This window comes from Petaurus breviceps, unplaced genomic scaffold (assembly GCF_028583685.1).
Source record: "Petaurus breviceps papuanus isolate PSGF00001 unplaced genomic scaffold, PetGlider_PUasm1.0 90823, whole genome shotgun sequence".
Classification (NCBI taxonomy): domain Eukaryota; kingdom Metazoa; phylum Chordata; class Mammalia; order Diprotodontia; family Petauridae; genus Petaurus; species Petaurus breviceps.
In genome coordinates, this window is record NW_027187352.1 from 1,342,478 (window position 1) to 1,367,152 (window position 24,675).

Here is a 24,675-nt window from a genome sequence, read left to right on the forward strand (position 1 = left end):
TCTTTACTTCTTAATCAGTAAAGAATTCTTTTGATGATTACTGCTTTGGAGTTTAGTTTGAGATCTGGTACTGGCAGGCCCCCTTCCCATTTTCATTTTTTTACTAATTCCTTTGATATACTTGATCTTTTGTTCTTTTAGATGAATTTTGTTATTATTTTTTTCCTAGCTTCATAAAGGAAGTCTTTGGTAGTTTGGTAAGGCACTGAATAGGTAAACTAATTTACAGAGGATTATAATTTTTATTATTTTGCCTTGACCTACTCAGAAGCAATTACTGTTTCTTCAATTATTTTTTGTTGTGGTGGTTGTTCAGTCATGTCTAAGTCTTTGTGACCTCATAAGGGGTTTTCTTGGCAAAGATACTGGAGTGGTTTGCCGTTTCCTTCTCCATATCATTTTACAGATGAGGCAACTGAGACGGCAAACAAGATGAAGTGACAGGCTCAAGGTCATATAGTTAGTAAATGTCTGAGACTGAATTTGAACTCAAGAAGAGAAGTCTTCCTGACTCCAGATCTGGCACTCTATCTGCTATACCACCTAGTTGCCCTTCAATTATTTAAATCTATCTTTGTTTGTGTAAGGAGTGATTTGTAACTGTTGCCCCCTTCATTCTTATTCATGCACTACTGAACAGAAATGGAAGACACACAAAAAAAGTGATGATTGGATTCACTACAAATTTACCTCATTTAATCTCAACTGAACCCTTAGCTGTAGCAAGGCAACCTTTCTACCTTTCCCCAATCAGTTCTCTATCCCACTCACCAAACAGTGGCTATTCCAAACCTTCTCTTCTTTCCTTTAGCCTCCCATGGCACCTCTTCTCATAACATTCTTTGCTCAGAACTCTGCTTCATATTTACCATGAAACTAAGGCCATTCACCAAGAAGGCCCATTTCTCCTCATCTTGCATCCCTCTGACGTTATCTCCTACTATTGTCATCATCTCAGTCTTTCACAATCAATGAGGTCTTTTTCCTTTCCAAAGCCAATTTCTGTATGTGCATCTTCCAGTCCCATCTTCTGCAACAAATTGCCACCTCTATCATCCTCACTCTCTCTAATATTCCCTGTTGTCTACAAATATACTCATGTCTCTTTTATCTTAAAAAAAATATTGCACCTTCTACTAGCTGTGTTCTATATCTCTCCTCCACTTCTCAGCTAAACTTGAAAAGGCCATCTAAGTTAGTGCCACCACTTCCCTTCCCTTGATTTTTTTTAAAATCTTCTCTCATCTGGCTTTCAACAATGCTATTCACCTGAAGCTGCTCTTCCTGAGGTTACCAATGATCCCTTAATTCATTTTAAAATAATCCTCCTTTTTGACTTCTCTCAAGCAATTGACATTATCAATCACATTTTCCTCCTGGATACTCTCTCCTTTCTGAGTTTTTGTGATGCTGCTATCTCCTGGTTCTCCTACCAGCTGGACTACTCTTTCTCCTTCTCCTTTGCTAGCTCTTTGTTCAAGTCATTCTTACTAACTATTGTTCCCTAACTTCTTTCCTTTTCCCTTTCCAGGGTTGGGCAAACTACAGCACAGAAAAAATGTAGACCAGAGCTTGTTTTTGTGTGCCTTGGAAGGTAAGAAATAATTTTTACATTTTAAAAGTTTTATTGTATTTTAAAAATGTAAAAAAAAAACATTCTTAGCTGGAGGCTACAAAAATAGGCCATCACACTCATGTGGCATGTAGCCAGTAGTAAGCTGACCCCTGCTCTACACCATCTCTCTTGGCGAGCTCATTGGCTCTCATGGATTTAACTATCATCCCTATGCAGATGATTTCTGGATCCATACCAACTCCAGTCTCGTTCCTGAGCTCCTAGCCTCATCACTAACTGCTTGTAGGAGATTTTGATCTGGATGTCCCACAAGAATTTCAAACTTATCAGGTCCAAAATGGAACTCATTATCTTTCCCTCTAAAGTTTCCTCTTTTCTGAACTTCCCTATTAGTGAAGAGGATACTAACATAATCCCAGTCACCCAGGCTTGCAATCATGGTGCTATACTTGACTATTTGTGCTAATTCACCCCATGCCCTGAATAAGTCATCAAACCTTGTCATTCACAACACTGCTTATGTATATTCCCTTCTCTCCATTCACACAATCACCACTATAAATCAGATCTTCCCCACCTCTTACCCTCATTATCGGTGATATCCTTCTAGCTGATTTTCTAGCCTCAAGTCTTTTCTCACTCCAGACCATTTTCCAAATAGCTATCAAAACCATTTTTCAAAGCAGATGCCTGAGCACGTTACCTTCTTCCCCCCACCCCAGTAAATGCTGATGACTCCTTCTTACCTCTGGGATCAAATGCAAAGCCCTTTGCTTGGCATTTGAAGATCTTCACAAGCAAGCCCCTTCCTACTTCCAGTAAGTTCCTACTTAGTTATCATCTACGCTTTAGCCATCCATATTAGCTGCTGGCTGCCTCTCACATGTGCCCCTCCATCTCCTGGCTCTGCCTTTATACCAAGTACGAGGGCCCCCCCCCCCAATCCTAAAATGCTCTTGTTTACCTCTGACTTTTTGTCCCTGGTTCCTCTAAGACTCCCAGCTCAAATCCTGACTTCTGTTGGAGTTTATTTTATTTACCATCCCACCAGTTTTAGTGTCTTCCTCTCTGAGATTACTTTCTATTTATTCTTTTTTTTTTTCTTTTTGGAGGGCAATTGGGGTTAAGCAACTTGCCCAAGGTCACACAGCTAGTAAGTGTGTCAAGCATCTGAGGCCAGATCTGAACTCAGGTTCTCCTGACTCCAGGGCTGGTGCTCTATTCACTGCACCACCTAGCCTCCCCACTTTCTATTTATTCTGATTGTCTCTTCCACATGCTATCTCTCCTATTAGAATGTAAGTTTTTTGAGGGCAGAGACTATTATTGTTTTTCTCTGTACCTGAAATGGTTACTCCTGTGCTTGGAACAAAACAATTGTTTAATAAATGCTTGTTGGTTGGTGTTATTTATTAACATAACAATATTATAATTTACATTTTGGATTACTAATGCATTTATAAGAGTGCTGGGTGGCCCAGGGGGTAGAGTGCCAGGAGTCAGAAGACTCCTCTTACTGAGTTCAATTCTGGCTCCAGTCACTTACTGGCAAGTCACTTAACCCTGTTTGCCTCAATTTTCCCATTGTAAAATGAGCTGGAGAAGGAAATGGAAAACCACTCTAGTATCTTGGCAAAAAACAAACACCAAACCAAAAAAACCCCAACCAAATGGGTCAAGAAGAGTCAAAGACAACTAAGGCGACTAAACAACAGCGTATGTCTGTGCTTGTCCCTATAAGACTGGCTCACTCTCCTGCTTTTGGCTCTTCACCTTCATCCTCTCCTCATTCTTAAATGTGTTACTTACTTACATGTGTTTATCAAGGTTACAGCAAGCCCCTACTCTTCTCTTGGTATACTCTAATCACTTTTCTGGTGATTTCACCCAACTCTTCCATGATTATTGTAAAGCAGGGGATCTCAAAATCCCTATCTCTGCCCTGCCTCCATTTGTCTCCAGAGCAGTAGCTCCAAATAGTAGTTGCAACTGCTCATTAGAATTATCTTCTTGAGTAGCCCAATGGTCCTCAAACTTATCTCTTCCTCTTCTCACCTAACAACCTCTCTGTTTTTGCAACATCCACTTTCCATTCAAGGAGGCTAATAATTGCAGTATCTTTTTCACTCTTCCCTATCCCTCACGCTCTATATCCAATCAACTGTGAAATCCTAACGTTTCTGGCTCTGCAGTCTCTCTGACATTGGCCTACTCCTCTTCATTGTTACTACAACCCCCTGAGTTCAGGGGGTTGAATCTTTTATTGAATGGACTATTATAATAACCTCTTAGGGGTGGCTAGGTGGTGCAACGAATAGAGCACCAGCCCTGGAGTCAGGAGGACCTGAGTTCAAATCCGGCCTCAGACACTTAACACTTACTAGCCGTGTGACCTTGGGCAAGTCACTTAACCCCAACTGCCCTGCCTTCCCCCCTGTAAAAAACAATAACCTCTTAACTAGCTCCCCTCTTTCCATTCTATTCCTTCTCCAATCCATTCTCATCAAGAATGCTTGAAAGTCCTCTATTCCACTGAATGACCATATTTTCCCCTGAAACATGATACTCAGTTTTGCTGGGTAGGGAATTCTTGGTTTTAATCCCAGCTCCTTTGATCTCCAGAATACCACATTCCAAGCCCTCGATCCCTCAGTGTAGAAGCTGCCAGATCCTGTGTTATCCTGAGTGTGTTTCCACAATATTCAAATTGTTTCTTCCTGGCTGCTTGTAATATTTTTCCAATACATTCTCTACACTCTTAGTGGCATACCACAATGATGGTACTGCTTATTCGAGGTCCTTGACAATTTGGATCCAACATACTTACCAGCCTGATCTCCTACAGCACTTCTTTCATGTATTGTTTCTGCTAAAGCAGACTACCTTGCAGTTCCCTTTCTTTTGTATCTTCATGATCATGATCACACTATCTACCCCGGAACAAACAACCCTTCAGAGTTTGTCTGTTTCATGTTCCCACCCTTCTTTTGAGGTATGATGCAGATGCCACCTCTTCCATGAAACAAACCTCCCTTGACCCTTCCCTTGCAGGTGAAAGTGATTTATAAATATTTGTTGAATTTAATGTTTGTTGAACCTCTTCCTCCAAAAGACACTTTTCCTGGCTATCCTATTTGCATACATGCAATTTTTCATCTTTATACTATCAGTGCCAAACATAATGCCTTGGGGCACTTAGAAATATTCTCAGTTGAACTCATGTCAGAGACCATTTTTTTTTTACATCTTTGCTTTAGATTTTTATATAAGATAAAGAATATACATTTTTAATAATTGTTTTTATCCCTTTCATGACCTCTTACCTATCTTTTTCCTCCCCTCTCTACCATACACACACCTAGAACAAAGTTTATGCACAGAAAGCATCTACTGATGGATAATTTAGAACAGAAGCTTCTCCCTCCCCGCTCCGTGTGTGCGTATATCAATATCTGTATCTCTCTCTCTCTCTCTTTGCTTCAACTCCTGACAACAATGGGAATGAGGAGTTTTGAGCCATCCAAATAAACAATGAGAACTGATGTCCACTTTCTCTGGGTGGTACACAGGAGAATGGGTAGGAGAGATGGTATCTCACCTCTGCCTTACGAATACTTTCTCTGGCTTCATCTATCTTCTGTTCCAGTTCTGCTCGGTTTTGTTCTGATATAGCAATACCATGACATTCTAATTCTTCCAGGGCCTGTTAAACAAAAGAGGAAAAGCACAAACATTTTGTTATGTAGAAACTTAGTATTCATGGTTAAGATAAAGACCTCATCAAATAACCAATTAAGAATCTGTTTTATGCTAAATAAAATTTTCCCCAAAAGCAAATTTAGATATTTATTCTGCTAAATCCCATTATTATTGTATAGATGCCAATACCCAATGGGATTTTGGATACTTCAAACAATGGGCCTCAGACTATTAGATACTTTCAGAAATATCTGAGTACCTTTAGACAGACATGCAAGCAGTTGTGTGATCAAGTAATCTGGAACGAATTTTTTCTCCTACTGGGTCTCCTTGCCTCTTGGCCTACCACAGCTATAAGCTCTGAAGTCAAGGGAATATGCATTTCCAGTCCAGATAACACAAATCCAGGGCTACACACAAACTGAAGAGGTAGGTGAAGGTAACATCTGCCAGTTCATTTGAGGGTATTAAGTTAAAATTATAGTATGGATAAAATTTATGTTTGGTGCCCTTGTTGCCCCTTTCTCTCTCTACATAGTCCCATGTCCTTTGTTGTATTATACACGGTAACCTTTGGCTATATTCTTTTCTTCCCACCCTACCCCTCAATCAAAATCTGATTTCAGGCAATGATTATCATTAACATTTTAGTGTAAATTACTAAAAAAATCTTACCATTCTTTTCCCCAGAGATAACTAAATCTTCAGCTTTCTCATAACTTCCATTCCTATAGTTCTTTGAAGAATTGTAAAATTATTCCCTCACAACAACCCAGTGAAGTACATAATGCAAATGTTATCTCTATCTTACAAATCAGGAAACTGAGTCACCAAGAGGTTAAGTAAATGGCCCAAGATTACATAGTTAATTAGTGTCAAAGACAGGATTTGAACTTTACGAAGAGTTAATATCATAAAAGACCTAAAGAGGCTAAATTAATAGGGAAAAATATAAAGACCTACATTTGAGTTCAAAAAAATCAATCGCATGAATCCTGGATGATGCTTCATGTAAGGACTTGAGAAGGCACCTGAGGACTTAAGTAGTCTACAAACTCAACATGAGTCTAAAATGCCACGTGGCAGAAAAAAGGGTAACTTCCCTTTATACTGGAAAGGCATGGAAAGGCAGCTAGAGTCCAGAACAAGAGGGGTATCAGACCAGCTATATATCTACCTGGACAGACAACACTATGAGCAGTACTTTCAGCTCTGGGTGCTACATTTTAGGAAGGATACTGACAAGCTTGAGCATATACAGAGGAAGGCCTTGTGAGGTGCTAGAGAATATGCCAGGAGTGGTGGAAAGAAATGGGGGTGTCTGGTAACTAAGAGAAGAGAAATCAAGGCTCTCTTTAAGTATTTAAAAGTCTAGCATGTGAAGAGACTGTCATTTTTTCTACTTGGATCCCAAAAGCAGATATAAGCTTGAGATAATGAACAACGTTCTAAAACTTAAGAGCTATCCTAGCCTGGAATGGGCTACTTTGGGAGGAATGTGTCTTCCTTTTCATAGAGCCTTCAAGAAGAAAATGGATGGCCCTCTGTTGGTGATGCTGAAGATGGTATCCCTATGGAGGCAACAGAGGGGTTGGACTAGATATCCTCTACAGTAGCTCCCCACTCAGCTTCTGTGATGATGTGTGATTCAGTTCTCCTTCGGATCCCAGGTCTGATGCTATTTACTCCCTGGGAGTCATTGGGGGAATCACTTGGCCTTCTAGGGCTTCAGTTTTCTTATCTTGTAATGATAATGTAAGGGGGTTGATCTAGTTGTCAAGAAGGGCCTTTTAGTCACTGTGATCTTCTTCTTTGAACTCCTGATAACACGTCAAACATTCAATCAATTTCTTTATTTAGAAATAGAATGATACTGTGGGAAGAGCTCTGGATTTGGGGTCAGAAGGTCTATTTGAATCTTGGCTCAGATATTTTCTCAAAGTTACAGCATTTGATGAGTCACTATACTTCTATAAGCCTCAGTTTCTATATCTGAAAAATGGGGATAATATTTATGTTGCCTATCCCATGGGGTCACCACGAGAGAATATTTTTTAAAATTGTGAACTATGATAGAAATGGGATCTATGGTTATTATTTTAAATTAGCACCTTTTGTGATTAAGAACTCCTTTTCATTTTCCAAAACCTTGAGATCTTTAAGGAGTATGTACCATGAGCAGCTTTACTCCCCTTTTTGGTGAGATTCCAGGTGGGAAGGACAGCAGCATATGGGTCTAGAGGCCTACCAGACAAGGCCTCAAGATCTATTGACTGGGCACTCTTTCTCTACCCCTTCCACTGCGAAGGTCTCATGTTAACAACACCATGGTGCAAAGAAAAAGTCTTGGACTCGCAGTTAGAAGACCTGGATTCTAGCTGTCTCTTCTATTTACCCACCATATAATTTTAAGCAAGTTATTTAACCTTTCTGAGCTTCAGTTTCTTCATCTGTAAAACAAGCATAATGATACCTAGGCACCTCACAGAGAGTGGAAAGGATCAAGTAGGAATTCATATGAAAGTAATTTGTAAAGTGTGACAGAAGTAAGAATTATCATCATCATCAACACCATTCTGGTAAAAGTTCAGATTCTTACTTGGGGCTCATATAATTTTGGAGAAAAATACCTATGTGTAGAAAAAATAATCAAGTCTGGAGATCAACCTTGAGGGCATATTTTCCCATGAACTAAAAGAGTATCCAAAAGGCAGTGTTTCTAAAGATATGATATCAGTTGGGAATAAAAGGCTCATCTTTGTTCAACAGACTCAAACCAATTTTATCAATCAAAGGGAGATAATAAGCCACCAGTAGGCTTTTAAAGGTTCTTCTTTGACTGATGGATGAATTGATGTTTTGCTCCTACAGGTTTTGAGAAGTTTCTGGGCTAAGCAGTAAGCTGATAACTTACAACTGTAACCTTCTTTTGTCCTTGGAAGAAACGGCTATGCTCCTCTGATAACTATGAAAACCAGGAAAAGGTGGCTGCTTGGTGCAAACAAGACAACTCCAAAAGTTTGCATTTTTTTTTTAAAGCAATCGGGGTTAAGTAACTTGCTCAAGATTACACGGCCAGTTATTTCTGGGTGTGGTGCTGAGTATCTGAGCCCAGATTTGATCCAGGTCATCCCGACACTGGAGCCGGTGCTCTTACTCGCTGAACCACTTGGCCGCCCCTAAGCAATTGGGGTTAAGTAACTTGCTTAAGGTTACACGGCCAGGTGTTTCTGGGTGGTTGCTAAGTGTCTGAGCCCGGGATTCGATCTCCAGGTCATTCCAACACTGGAGCCAGTGGTCTTACTCGCTGTGCTACCTGGCTGCCCCTCAAAAGTTTGTATTTCTAACAGATAAGGGTTTCAATCTCTATTCATGGACTTGACAATTTCTAAAGTGGTTTCAATCATTTGATTTGGCTGAATGTGGTATAGGACAACCTTTTTAAAATCAGTGCCAAATACTGCTGCTGGACAGCAGCTCATCAGGGTGCTCAGCAACTCTTATTATAGAACAGGGATTGCTGGCCCAGCTTTCCCTGGAATGACAGACACTTGACTGTCCTTGTGCCCTTCGGTTTAAGTTCTCCCATCACCCTAACTTGAAAAGAAACAGAAATCCAGTGGGCATGAGGGATGGCTTCCTCTTGGTGTTCTCAGTTGTTGTAACATATGTTCTGTTGAGGCTGTTATTCTGCTTGTTGCTCCAAGATGGATCCAATGGATGGATGGGAAGGGAAGGCCACAACTGTCCTTAAAGGGTATGTGTGCCATGGAGTCTAGGATTGTCTGAAACTTCTATTTGTCACTGATTCCTATGTGTACACATAAGTCACTGGGTACTTTCTGCTCTGCCACTGCTTACAGTAATGAAGGGCTATAAGCAAAACAGGCAGGTAGGCAGCTCAGTGGATAGAGCACTGTGCCTGAAGTTAGGAAGGTCTGAATTAAAACCCAGCCTCAGAAACTTACTGGCTGTGTGACCCTAAGCAAGTCACTCACTCTGTTTCCTTAATCCACTGGAGAAGGAAATGACAAACTAATCTAGTACTTCTGCCAAGAGAGCCTCATGGGAAAGTATCAGCATGCTTTGGCTCACAAGATCAAGAAGAGTCAGACACGACTAAATGATTAGACAAGTAAGTAAAACAAGCCTGAAAACTACTGTGAAGCAGAAGAGGTGACCAGTCATCAGGGCTTCTTCTGGCGCTATATAAAATCCAGGAATTGGGGCTGGCCAGACAGGTACCTTTCTGAGTCTCAGTTTCTTTCTTTGTAAGATGAGAACACAGGACTAGAGGCCTGCTTAGGTCCTGTCCAGTCTATGTTTTAAGGTCTCTTCTAGATCTAACTCCCTGGTCCCACCATATCAGAGTCCTTCCCAGAACATTTGATGTTCTATGTGCTCTTCACGTTCTAACAAGCTCTAACATTTTGTTTTCTATGTTCTAAGGTCTCTTCCAGCAACATGAGCTGATGGTATCTAAGCCCAGCTCCCTCTTTCATTGTTGCTACAAAGGCCTTTGAGATCTTTTGTGTATACTTGGTTCTTATGGACAGAAAACCAATGCCATGGACCAATACATTGCCTCACTCACTTTCTCCCAGTTTTTCTTTCCTTGAAAACTTCAAAATCTGTCTGGATCTAGATTAAAATGATTTTTGGGAAGGCCAATGGGTTAAACCCTGATATAACATACCCGTTGGTTGTGGATGATGTTTTTGTGCTCTCGGGCCACTCTCGTAGCCCACTTCCGGGCCTCCTTGTTTAAGCTGTGTTCCTCTGTGGTGCCTGTTTCAGATTCCAACTGTCGGCTCTAAAACATAAGAGAGAAAACATGGAGAAGAAATGTTGTGATAGCTTGGGGAGAATGGTCATCATTCTGGAGTGTAGAATGACTAACCAGATGGTTTCTACTCTGTCAGTCCTGACTGTAAAGTCAAGTCTAAAAAGTCTGGATGAAGTCAGCAGGAGACAGGCCGCTGTTTTCAGTGATTTCATCTCTCTGCCATTCAGGCATGGAAAGCATATATTCTAATTTGATTGTTGATTTGGAGTTATTTTTTCCATGTCTCTTGGGCATGAATCAAGACAAACTCAGCAAAGAAAAAAATTACTATTTCAAAGCTGAAAGGCTTTGATATATGGAAATGTATACTAGGGCTAGAATCAGCGAGTCTGGGTTCAAAATGATGACACAACAGGTAGGATGGGCTGAGGGCAAATAATTTGAACTTAACAAATCTCATTTTGGTTGTGGGCAAAATGGGGATGATAATATTGGTACTGCCTCCTTTGTGACATTGTTTGTTTTGAGGAAAATCAACCTAAATAACTTTTAAGATCTATAGAGACAGCAGTATTCCTCATGATTACTGTCATATTCTGACAGTCCCTTAGGCAGAAATACAAAGGAATTTATAGTATCTGATGAATTCAATACTCATTCACTTACTGAGCAACTGGAATCAAACCCCAAACCAAATCATAACCATTTTAGTTTTAGTGTGTTCGGTTTTTTTCTTTTTTTTGGGCGGGGGGGAGGGTAGAATAATAGGGAGGCGATGGAGTGCAGGGTCAGAGGCCCTGGAACAAGTCCTATAGCTGGGTTTGTGTCCCAACTTTGTCACCAATTCACTGTTACTAACATGACACAAGTCCCTCCCTGGGTGGCAGTTCCTTCATTCTCTTCTAAACCCTCTACAATCTGGCTTCTGCCCTGACTGCTCAAATGAAGCTGCTCCTTTCAAGTGCCTAATGATCTCTTACTTGCCAAATCTGTTGATCTCTTCTGAATCCTCATCCTTTTTGACTTCTCTGCAGTATTTAACATTGCTAATCACCTTCTCTTCCTGACATGATATAATATGATAAATATCTATTAAGTGCCTCTACTATGTGCCCGGCATTGTGCTAAGCCCTAACGATACAAATAAGAAAAAGAAATGAGTTCCTGCCCGCATAGAGCTACAATCTAATGGGAGAACAATACAAAAAAATGAAGCTGACAAGGGAGGGGGCAGGGAGATGAAGAATTATGGGGAAGAGATGAAGGTATTCAACATAAGGACACGGTAGAGAAAGTCTGGAGTCCAGTCTGAAGAAAAATGTGATGTAGCTGTCCTGGGCGCCCTCTTTAAATGTGATTTCTGGAAAGAGGCATCCAATTAGAGGGAGAGGGCACAGGAGTGGAAAGTACTTCTAATGTGTGAATTTCTAAACTGGAGTGAGGTTCCCAAATGGAGAGATTTTGGGGGTACTGTAGAAAAAGTCAGCCTGGTGAAGAATGAGGGATGAGGGATACTATTGAAAGAATATCTCTTATTAAAAAAAAAACAAGACATAAATATGAGTATCATTCATCAATACAAAAGAATGAGCTCACATGAAGAAATCTTGGAACTAGAGGTGGTAAGCAGGCTGAGGATATTATGTGAAAATCATAAGAAACAAAAACCTAAGTTCTCTTGTCACCAGAGTATATTAATATACCACATGGACAGAAAAATAAAAGACAAGTTCAGGAAATTAATCATGAGGCTGGAAAATAAGTATGATACAGTAGTGATAGAATTCAGGACAGAAGTGAGGAGAGCTAAGTTTGATATACACCCTAGTTTTGGAGAAAGAAGATTTCAAAGGGTTTAGAGAAAGGAAAAGTAGGATTTTCTGGCCTGAACATTATAGGGGAAATCAGCACAGGAGCCTTTAAGAATTAAGTTCTAAAGACACAAAAATAAATAATTCCAAAGAAGCGATAAAAGGGGAGCTGCATAATGAGACCAATATGGACATACAGGAAACTTACTAACTTAGATCTGAAAAAGACATGTGAAGACTATGGAGGCAAGGACAGAAAATGAAGGAATAATACAAAAAATGTGGCACAATCTTCTACAAATAATATCAGGAGTATGAAAGCTACACATGAGCTAAGGCTGGAGAGGAAAGCTAAGGATAACAAATGAGAGTTGCTTTTGTGTTTTTAAAGATACACTAGGGAGAAAGGAAACTCTAGAAGGTACAAGACTTTTGCAAGGGATGGATGGGTCAATGAGACAACAGAGAGAAGACTAGGTGGGTCAACTCTTCTTTCACTTTTGTAATTTTTCCCAGTGAGAATTATCTTTGCACTGGGGAGGCCACAAACAGTTCCAAGAGAGCTGATATCCAATGGAACACTCCGAGAGCATGGACTTGCCCTTGATGACTTCATCACCCTGCTCAGATTAGCTATATCTTCTGCTAATGAAAGAACTGGCAGATGTGATTGCTAAGCTACTGTCAACGACTTCTGAAAGATCATGTAGGATGGAAAAAAATACTGGAGGACTGGAGAAGGGCAAATGTTCACATTCTCAAAAATAGGAAGTGAACAGACACTGCAACCTGTGGACCAGAGAAAACTTAACTTCAACTCTTGGCAACATTCTAGAAAGTTAGAGAGGTGTTAGAAAAGAGGTGTTGATCACAAAGGGTCGAAATGTCATCACTACAATGGGTCATGGTCAATTAACCTCGTTTCATTTTTCTGGACAGTAACTAGACAGGTGGATCCAACGACTTCCACAGATATAATTTATATATATTTTAACAAAATATTTGACAAAATCTATGATGCTATTCATATGAAAAAGATAAAGAACTGTGGCTTAGATGATAAAATAATAATGTGATTTTTAAGTTAGCTGAATGGCCAAACTCAAAGAATGGCCACTGATGATTCTATGGTAACTCCAAAGATCTCCACGCATGAAATATCCCAGGGATCTAAGCTTGGCTCTGTGCCACCTGGATTAAGATATAGATATAGATGGCATGTTTATCATATTTGTAGATGACATACAGAAGAGGGAAACTGCTACTCTTCCTCCCCCAATGAGAAAATAAGGATCCCAAAATATCTTAACAGGAAGCCTGAATACTGGACCAAATTGAATAAGATGACAATAAGGATAAATCTAATGTCTTACATTTGGATTAAAAAACAAACTTCACAAGTACAAGATTGGGGAGATGTGGCTGGTCAGTAGTTCACACCAAAATGCCCTAGATGTTTCAGTGAACTGCAGACTCATTAAGAATTAACAGTATGACACAGTATAATACAATCTTAGTCTACTTTAAGACCAGCACAGTGTACAGCAAGAGAGAGGTGAGAGTTCTGTTATATTCTGCCCTGGCTATATCTGTTATAAGGTTTGATGTTAAGTAGTGTTTTCAGTTTGGGGCACCAAATTTTAGGAAGGGCATTGTATGTTGGATAGTGCCCACAGGAGGATATGCAGGATGGCATAGGACCTATAATTCATGCCAAATGAGAATCAACTGAAGGAACTGAGAATTTTTAGCTTGGAAAAGAAAAGACTTAGTGAGTATGTGACAATTGTCTTTAAGTATTTGAAGGGTTGTCCTATAAAAGAAAGATTAAACTTGTTCTGCTTAGCTCCAGAGGGCAGAATGAAGCACAACAGGTAGAAATTGAAAAGTGGCAAATTTTGTCTTGATATGAAGAAAACCTTCCTAAAAATTAAAGTTGCCCCAAAGAGGGACAGGTTTCAAAGGGAAGAAGTGTTTCTCCCTCCCTGGGGGGAGGGGTCTTCCAGCAAAGGCTGTTGGATCACTTGCCAGGAGACTGTGGGCTACATATGCCAGGAGCCTGAGCCCATGCTCTCTGGGTGCCTGTGGCAAGGTGTGATATAGGGTAAATTCTTATTCAGACACAGGTTCCTTCCAACATAGAACACAGAGTCTCTAAGACCATGACTGTAGGAACAAGTATCCTTTCAGATTATGCTGCTAATGTGCATCTCCTGGTATTTCATAGTTTTATATGGACGTTATTAACATTCCTAAAAGGTCTTGGATTTGGAATTGGGGGACCTGAGTTTGATTTCTGCTTCTCCTGTTGACTATCAGGGTTATCTTAGAGTCCCTTTTTTCCCTCTCAGAACTTCATCTGTCCAGTGAGTGGATTGGACTAAATTATTTCTAAGGGCCCTTCTAGCTCTACACCTTATGGTTTAATGGTTTCTTAATTTGTTATTAACAGAATTACAGAGGTCAAATGACTTCCATGGTCTATAACCTGGCACCAGTGAATACAAATTACTGACACTAAGTTACACAGATGATGTCTAATACTTATATTCTGGGATCCTAATATAATGGTGTTAGGGGTGACCTACTTAAATCGTCTTTTTATAATTTATCTTCTGCAGCTGGAAGATGGGAATAACAATACTTGTAACCCATACCACATGGGTTTATTGTGAGGAAAGTAACTTAAATACCTTAAATTGCTAAAGCAATGGTAGTTGTTATTTTTTATTATTAATTTAAAAATACCAATCCTGCAGTTTTCCTCTGCCCTCTACTAAAGTACTAGGAAGAGGAAATTGGGGGACTTTTGGTTTGAATGTAAATATGAAAATAAGTTAAGAAACTGTAGAGAGTCAAGGAACTTCTTTTAGTTCTAAAGAGAAAAAAAAAAGACTAATAATATTTTGTCCTACAACCAATTTATTTCATTTCACGCCTCACCATTTTCATTTTGCTCTTAATATTCAGAATTCTTTCTATCTTCCTTTTGACTGAGCAAAACAAAAAGAAAGACAAAAATACGAAACTAAAATCCCAAACTTGTTTAGTTGGGGTTTTAGTTTCATATTTTTGCCTTTCTTTTTGTTTTGTTTAAACAATGCAGAAAAGTGATTGTAAAAATGACTGTGATGTGGGATTTAGAGTTTAGATAATACATGCTGCTCCCAACATACATATAGTTCAGTCTAATGGATTATAAGGAAACTATAAAGAATTTAAGCATCAGAATGGACCTTAGAAATGACCACAGATTACTTGCTGCTGCAGAAACTCATTCCTTTAGTTACTAATATTCTTTTAGATGATTTATATCTAGAAATCAGAGTATCATAATCCTGGAAAAATAAAACTTACAACCAAAAATGATAATGTAAAAAACACATGGTACATATAACCAGCTTGTAGTGTATGATGACTTAGACATTAGAAATGATATAAAAGAAGTTACTGAGGTCATGTATGAGCAGAAAAGGCAGCAGACTAGTAAAGTTAGGGGAGATAATTATAAAAAGCCTGAAAGCTACCTTGCTTCAAAGGTTGGTGCATTTTCATATATAACCTACATAAGATCGTTTACTATCTCAGGGAACGGAGAGAGGAGGAAGGGAGGGAGAGAATTTGGGACACAATGTTTAAAAATGAATGTTAAAAAAATTGTTTTTACATGTAATTGGGAAAAATAAAATACTAAAAAAAGTAAAAGTATTTGAGGGGGAAAAAAGGTTGGTGCATCTTCTATGAAGAATTCACAGAAAGACATGAATAAGAATTTAATGGGTTGAGATGGCATGGAGAAGTTCCAGTAGACAGAGAACCATACAGACAAAATCACATGTCTACTAATGTGTCTAACTAGTCTCACCCCCCTAACAGAATGTTAAATCCATGAAGGGAGGGCTTTAATTTGTTTCTGTGTCCTTAGAACCAAGTACAGGACACTGGATATAGTAAGTACTATCAAGTAAATATTTCTTGAATTGAACTGAATTTCTTTCTCCGATGAGGAAATTATCCTAATGATTTGGCCATCCCTTAGCCAGGCAAGGTAGCTGAAGTACAAAGTGGACAAGTAATTCATATTTATTTCAGTGTCCTTTCATCTCACAGGGATTGTCTAGGAGGCACAGGGCTTTAGGTTTACCTACAGCTCTACCTTTCAGTCATACTGGAATAAAGGTCCAACCTACTACTGTCTTTCACTGATTCCACAACTTGATGCTACTCTGCGTTTCCAGTGTTACCTCATTACTTCTCTCTATGTACAGTATGGACCAGCTAAACTGAATGACTTTCTTTCTCCTGAATAGTCTATGCCTGTCCTTGGTAATGATGCTCCCTATTCCTACCTATACTTGAAAGCTCAATCCAAAATGCCACCTTCTTTCCTAGATCCCTCCTCCTTTAGATTGTAAACTCCATAAGGGCAGGGATCAGGTCTTAGCTAAGTCCTTGGCACTGTCAAATGGTTCAACCTATGAAACGGATGTAATTTTATCAATGAAAATGCCATGAAAGAAGCAGCATTGCCATTGGCTTTACTGCTGCATCCTAAGGCCCATGGGACTTTTCCATCACACTTTTGGCTGAAACCTCCCATATGTGTTGTTTCCTCCATTAGAATGTGAGCTCCTCGAAAGCAGGGACTGTCCTACTTTTCTATTCACCTCCTCAGCAATTGGCATAGGGCTTTGCATATAATCAGCATTTTTCATTCATTCATGTATGCATTTATTCATACATCTAAACTTTGTATCTCTCCCAGTGCCAACCATAGTACTCTCTATAGAAGAGATGCTTGATAAATGTTGAGTGAATGAATAAATCAAGGATCGTTAAGAGCTCAGCTCCAATTAAACAAACACACTGGAGCTAAAAACAGGAAAATGACTGACTTCCAGAAGTTCAAGTCAGCTCTTTATTGCCACAATCTGTGATCTGTTATATGCAGCTGAAAGAAGATGGAGAGGAAAGGGTCTTCCTTCACATACCAGGAAACATTAAAAAGCTGGCTAAAAGAACTGTTTCCCCTCAGCATTTTTTCCTTTATAGATGTGCTTAGTTCAGCTTGGGGGATATGGGTATTTTCATTATTTTTCTTTTCTTTTTTTCCCCTCACACTGAGGTAAATCTTGTCCACCAAACACAGTTCCTGATAACTGGCCCTATCAATCTACTCTCACAGCTTATAACTCAGCTCACAGAATATCCCTTTCTTCTTAGAAGAGATTCAGAAGACTAGGGGGAGGGAGGGAGGTGCCCTTTCTTAACCTGGATCTCCCAGTTATCTCCTGCATCAGGAAACTTTCCTTCTAGGCAAGACAAGGTGAAGCAAATTCTCCTACTAGAAGGAATAAGGTCTTTTTTGGCTTTACTTAGACTAAGAAAGAAAGCAGAAATGTTTTTTGGAGTCCAAAAGAAAAAAAACAAACAAACCCCAAAACAGTCACTTCTAGAAACTAGATTCTGATATCATATCTGCTAACTGAGTGGCCTTGGGCAAGTCACTATTTAGGAGTTAATATTCTGCTCTCTAAAATGAGAAGGTGGAGCAGATGGTTCCAAAGGTCTATTCCAAATCTGAAAATCTATGGCTTGCTCTATATAGCAGATGTATGGAACCCAGGGCCAATATGGGTTAGACACTGGCACTCTATACTTCAAGCATACGGTACCAAGCTAAGTCCTAAATCCAAGCCATGTGAAATAAGTCTTGGAGGGGGAGGGGTCTTGGGCCATGGCTTAAACAGAGATCTCTGTGTTTTTATCTCATCCTCCTACTTCACTGGGAATTTCCCCAAGGCAGGAACCATGTCTCAGCTATGCTTTTTAAAATCTATTTCTGTGCTGTTCTGTATACAGCAGTTGCCTAATAAATATTTGTTGAACTGAATTTATGAGTTAGAAGAGCAACCCAGAAATTCTACAGTCTGGCTCAGCCTAACTCTCTAACTTTACCTTATATTTGTTGGTGAAAACAGATTTGCAGTAACCTCAAATAATTTTATTTAGCATAAATATTTCCTAATTCTACATGTGACTGGTTTTTATTTGAAATAAGAAAAAATATTATTTACCCTGTGTAATACAATGGAGTCAGATAACCATATGTAGCATTAGTTATAAAGATTCTACCAGCAGAGATCCAAAACATTCAATATATGAACCTTGTCAACAAAATGTAACTAAGATAGATAACAAAAGGATCCCAATAACATTTCCAGAAGCAGAGATCCCAGTTCCTAAGATATTAATGATCACACATATAAGACATGGAAGGTCTTCCTCAAATCAAGATCGGAGTTGGTCAAATTGGAATCTGAATTGCTAAATGAAAACGATGAGAAGTAAAAGCCCATGGTTGATCACATATCACAAAACAGGAGGAATTGGGAACTAACAGCATGGTACATTTAATTGTCAATTCAGTCCATGAATGGATTTTCCTTGTGATATCGTCACTCTTGTGTCTGTGTATCCAACCCCCAGCTCCCCAGGGGGGCCCACCCTGACAGATGCTCCCAGATCATGTACCTCTGCTATGGTCATTCTCATAGCACTGACGGGTGAGGGCTCAATATCCACCAGCTGCACTGCATTTAAACTCTGTCCGAGAGAAAGCCCAGAGACAGAGGAAACAGAGCATAGAGTTAGAGCTGCAACGCACAAAGGCACAAGGAGAGCAGTTAAGAACATTTAGCAGGAAGTATGTGGAAAAAGGAAGGCTCCAATCTAATAGTTTGGCTTAAGAAAAGTTAGAAAAGGGTTAAAGTGGCCTATCTTTCTGCTGACAAAAATTAGGATAACATGCTTTTAGCTGTAATTTTAGTTAAGGCTTTAATTTTTATTAAAAAATGCTGATAGCTCTCTCCCTACTCTTCTCAGTCTTTCCCCTCTTGCACTCATTTACAACCAAACCTTCCTTCTCATTCCCTAGAAGGGCAATCCCAAATTAATTTACAGGTCATTGGCAGAAAGTAACAGACAAGTTGAGACCTATGTCAGTGGAGAAGACTTAACAATAAGACCCCAGATTCACTGACAAATCTACACAGTAACTACTGGATACCCGGTTAGCACTGTGACAAATTTTAAATGTGCTTTAAAAGATGTGGCTAATGTGGTGGAATGGGGCCTAGATGTAAAGACAACTCCAGGGTTGGAGTCCTGGCTCCAACATTCACTAGCTTGTGTGACCTTGGGCAAAGCACTTCCCTTCTATGAGCTTCAGTGCCCTCCTTTTACAAATGAGGTTATAATACTGGACTCTCTACCTCATACTGTTGTGGTGAGAGTTGATGAGACAAAGGGAAATCCACATAATATTGTCACAAGAAAGTTATTTGTATAATATATCAAAAACCACTGTAACATCAAGAAATTTACCTGATCACCTGAGACACAAATTGGATGAATGACTGAATGGATGAACTAGCATCAGAACCCTAGTGTCGATGATTCCTTGGAAGGCCAGCAGGTCTGCCATTCCTTTATAACACTGTTTCTATGGAACTGGTTCCTCTAGCACTGTTCTGTCTAACACTGTAGGGCCATTGCAGAAGTAATCAACGGCTTAGGTAAGGAAGGTCTTTAATGTGTCTTAAAGCACTTTTGTCAGATGCAAAGCACTATAAAAATATCTGTTATCAATATCTTAATGCTGATTATATTCCTTATGCTATCCAATAGTGATAAACTGAATCTATGATTTCATCTGTCTAAGGAACTCCTGGTGAGAAAACTCCATCCATGGATGAAGCCCGACATGTACTCTACAATTCACTGTCTCAGAATTTCCCAGGGCATTGAAAGGTTGAGTGACTTGTCCAGGGTTCAGAGTCCATACACAGGCCAGAATGTGGCTTAAACAGGACTTGAACAAAGGGCTTCCTAACTCTGAACTCGACTCCCTCTCCCTACTATAACACAGCTACCTTTATCCATTATCTATTCCTTGTAAAAGTTCATTCTCATTCTCTAAAAGTTTCAGAGAGTAAACCCACGAATAGCAAAACTGGGTTCTCAGGTCTTTTATTTCAAGATCACTAATGATGTTACAAGAGAGGTGGGACAGTACATTGGTAAGAAGAAAGGACTTTAGACTCAGGAGACCTGGGTTCACACACTAGATCTTACATTTTCTAAATGTACAGTTCTTATGAGAGTAACTTGCTTAAATTTTCTGAGCTCTGGTTTCTTCACATGTAAAATAGTTATCAATAATTATCAATATCTACACTACTCACCTCATAGATTGTTATAAAGAAAATGTTTTGTAAACCTTAAAGCACTGCAGAAATAAGAGCTGTTTATGATGGTACTTTAATTGGACTCAAGAAACGAGAAAGGAACAACTAAAAGACAAAGTTAAAAACACTCATAAAGGCCCTCACTCAGTAGTCTATCATTTCCTCCTCTAATATTTAACCAAGGATTTTTTGGAGAAAACCTAAGATGCAATGTGTCATATGCAGAACAGGGTGACTCACTGTGAAGGCCAAATCCTGCTAGTTGATTACGTGAAGATGGTAGAATGAAAATTATGGATTAACTGCTTTTTAGAAACAATGTTATAAATGAGAAAGGAAGTAGACACTTAGGGGAATTAAAGTTGCTTGGACTCAAGTCCTTGTTGACTATTCAATCTATGTTTCAGATGATTGGATTAAAGCTATTACATTACAGCAAGTTTTCATGATGCTTTGGTGGAATTTGGTTTAAAACACAGGATCAGATATCAAGAGTTTGAAGGTTAGAGGACACCTAGTCCAACTTCCTTTATTTTATGGATAAGGAAACTGAGTCCTAAGAAGGGACAACATTATGCAGGGTATTTTATTTATATCTGATGGAACAGAAATAACTATGACATTTTTGGGGGTTGTTTTCCTTCCTGCTTCTTCTTTTTCCACTTGGATTTTCAAAATTTCAGTATCTCCTCTGGGATTTTCACACATTTTAGTAAAGAGCTGTTAGCTCAGAATAGCAGCATAAAGACCTACTGGGCATCTTAGTCACGTTACTGGAAGCAAGCTTGCTGGTTTCTCTGCAGGGGATGGCTTAGCCCCCTCTTCCATTTTGCTTGTAATAAAATCAGCTCTACAGAGCTGGTGAGAGCCAGTCGGGGCTTTCCATCTAGTTCAGGAATGCCAAGCTGTTGAAGGGCAAGGAGAAAATTCAGCAAGCCCAGCCTGGCTTTTATTTGCTTCGTGGAGAAGGCTTATGAACATAACAAAAAAGATAAAATAAAGATGAGAAGACAGAAGAATTTCCTTACGGTATCACTGTCACTGGGATGGAACTGGAAAGGTGGTGGTTTATGAAACACAGAATTCTCTTGTAAAAACAGCTGAAGATTGTAATCCCGCACCACCTGCAGAGAGAACAGAGCACTTATAAGACTTTCAGAAGCCTCAGATAGTTCAGCTCAGGGACTCAGTATCAAATGGTTTTGCCATGCTCCTGATTCAAAGAAGGCGCTGTCTAAAAAGTATGCATAATATTTAGTATACAAACTTTTTTTTTTTTGCCTTTTGGAGGGCAATTGGGGTTAAGTAACTTGCCCAAGGTTACACAGGTAGTTTTTTTTGTGTGTGTGGGTGTTAAGTGTCTGAGGCCGGAACTGAACTCAGGTCCTCCTGACTCTGGGGCCAGCACTTTACTCCCTGTGCCACCTAGCCGCCCCCAGATACAAACTTTTTCATCTCAGAGAAATACAAGATCTAACTAAGAATTTGTCTATTTTTCTAAGAACTACAGGAACCACTAATTATCCCAGAGTTCATGATCTAAGATTGTGTATTAGTACATTTTCAGATGGAAATAAGCCATATCTGCCAATATGATGATCTAACAAAATGTCGGCTTCTTTGGGTTTTGAGTTAGATAGTCTCTGAGATCCCGTTAAAATGTAAAATTCTATAAAGTGCTATTCAGAAGTATGAGATTATTCTTAATATTATCATTACCAGTGCCACAGAGGATATTATCAGAGACATATATGACTAGAAGAGGAAGTGAGCTAGTCACTCATGTGGGGCAAGACAGGAGACTAGCAGGTAGTCTTGCTTCATTGACACCAACCCAACATTGAAACCTCTAGAGCAGAGCTCTTAACTGGGAGCCCATGAATATTTTTATAAAATTGTATTTCCATTTAGTTGGTTCCTTTTTTAATTGTATATATTTAGTTGAATGCATTTAAAAGTATACTAGCCTTATTCTGCTTTGCCCCAGGAGGCATATTGAGGAACAATATTGGGGGAGAACATAAGTAGGCAGATTTCAATTTGTTATAAGCAAACATTTCCCAACCATGATGGTTATTTAGGAGTAGAATGTCCCAGGGGGTACTGATTCTGAGAAGGGCTTCATAAGACTGACTGCCCAGGCCCAAAGCATCAGAGACACAAAATAGGTATACAGAGACCCCCCCTGCTCCAGAGGAAAATCACCAGCACGTGGAAGGTTTGCAGGAAGACAGTGGGCAAAAAGACTGAGCTGAACTGCTGAAACAAATATATCAATGAGATCACAGATCCATATCAAAAGTATCATCGTTGACAGAAAATTTCTGAATGAAATACATGTATGTGGCATTTTAGGAGCCAGGCATTGTATAAACTAGTAAAACTGACTAGGTAAGGCCTTACAGAAAGAGAGAGAATACCATCATAGAAAAAGCAACTGACTTGGAGTTGGAAGATTCAGAGTTTGAATCCTGGCTCTGCCACTAAGGAGATACTGGGATAAGTCCCTTCACTTTTTTTTACCTCAGTTTACTCAACTGCATAATGGAGATAACAACACTATATACCTTGCAAGGTTATTGCAAGGCAATTATTTTGTGAACTGTAAAGTGTTATGGAAATAGGTTATTATAATAATAATTACTGTAGAAGTTTATCATGAAGAAACATGTAGAGAAAGAGTATAGTACAATGGAAAAAATACTAGATTGGGAGTCAGAAGACAGAAGATTGAATCCTTGTTCAATCACGGACCTATGGGATTTTAGGCAAATTCCAGAATCTCTTTGGGGGTCAGTTTCCTCATCTGTAAAATGAGGGGATTAGACTAGATGACCTTAAGGTCTCTTCTGGTGCTACATTTATTAGCCTATGATATAACAGGGTGGAATTAGGAAACTGAGAATGCTTAAGCTTAGAGAAAAACTGATTCTAGTTGGCACATAATTGTTGATTTGGAATACTGCAAAACCCATTGAGAGGGTGTTAGTGTGAGAGTGTGTGTGCACATGTGTGCCCTCGTGAGCAGTGGAAAGAACATGAGATTTGGAGTCAAAAGACTTAGTTCAAATTTCAGCTCTACTAATCACACCGCGAGTGACCTGGAACAAGTCAACCTAGCTCCCCCGGAGTCAGTTTCTTCTCTATAAAATGAGGGATTAAATGGCAAAGATCTCTAAAGCCTCCTCTATTTTTACATACTATGATCTTAGACTTATTCCCAGAAGGCATACCAAGGAACAATGTCGAGGGAAAATGTAAGTAGAAAGATTTCAGTTTTGTTAGAAGGAAATATTTCCCAATCACAATGATTATTTACGAGTAGAATGAGGTGTTCCAGGGGGTACTGAGTTTTTTTCCTTATCATCAGATGCATTAGAAAGCAATCTGGTGAAGTAGAAAGGGTACTGGATCTGGAGTCAGGTGAGAACTCAAATCCTGACTTATTTTATTTTCAATTAACAAGCATTTATTTTCTCTCTCTCCTAACTCCCCTACCCATTGGGTTTGGGGTGGGGGAAGGTGCAGAATTCCTCGTAACATATATCCATAGTCAAACAAAACAAATTCCTACATTGATCACGTCTAAAAATCCTGTGTCTTAAATATGTCCCCTCTTGACTTTCCTGACTTAAAAACTATGCTTTCAATACAGGAGGCTCATCTTGGAACTTCCTTTAGAGCCTCAGGCATCTTTGCTCTAGAAGAGAATAACAACCCTGCAGCCTGCTCACCCTGGAATATTCCTCTGCAAGGCCTACCCTTCTCTTCAATTAGTGAACTCCTTCTGGAGCTTCTATTTGGTGTAAGGGCCCAAGCTGACCTACCCTAATTTCCTTCCCTATTATAACTTTCTGGATTTTAAAACCATGGCCCTGTACCAGGCACCACCCTTCCCTCCTCAACCTGGTCCCTGGGCATGTGGATGGATTGGACAACCCTTCACATCTCTCACCACTCTGAGACTGTATGATGAGAAGCAAAAATCAAGGCATTTGAACAACATTATTACATATTACACATCTTGGGAAAGAGTCAGTCAATAGGCATATATTAAAAGTGCCTATGTGCCAGGGACTGTGCCAAGCACTAGGGATACCAAAAGGGGCAAAAGATAGTCCCTTCCCTCAAGGAGCTTACAATTGAATGAGGGAGACAGAGAGGTTGGGGAAAGATTTCTATAGAAGGTAGGATTTTAGTTGGGCTTGATGGAAGCTAGGGAAGCCAGGAGGTGAAGATGAGGAGGGAGAGCACTCCAGTCATGGGGGACAGTCAGTGAAAATGCCTAGAACCAAAGGATGGAGTGTTTTATTTAAGGAAGAGTCAGGAGGACAGTATCACTGGATCAAAAATGCGTGGCAGGAGCAAGGTATAAGACAACTAAAAAGGTGTATGGGGTGGGGGTGGGGGAGTATGAGGAGGGATGGAGGTTGTGAAGCATTTTGAAAGCCAAACAAAGGATTTAGTATTTGATAGAGAGCCAGTGGAATTTATAGAATGAGTGAATGAGAGAGAGAGAGAGAGAGAGAGAGAGAGAGAGAGAGAGAGAGAGAG

General features: G+C 39.6%; 1 protein-coding gene across 1 annotated transcript in view; it reads right to left on the reverse strand.

Moving 5' to 3' along the window:
• FCHSD2 (FCH and double SH3 domains 2) overlaps nt 1-24,675 on the reverse strand; it is a 366,482-nt gene that overhangs the window by 80,520 nt on the left and 261,287 nt on the right. Inside the window, exons 10-12 of the mRNA XM_069070809.1 lie at nt 21,150-21,245; nt 9,972-10,088; nt 5,175-5,279 (exon numbers count right to left, since the gene is read on the reverse strand). Of these exons, the coding sequence (XP_068926910.1) occupies nt 5,175-5,279; nt 9,972-10,088; nt 21,150-21,245 (318 nt within the window). The remainder of the gene's footprint in view (nt 1-5,174; nt 5,280-9,971; nt 10,089-21,149; nt 21,246-24,675) is intronic.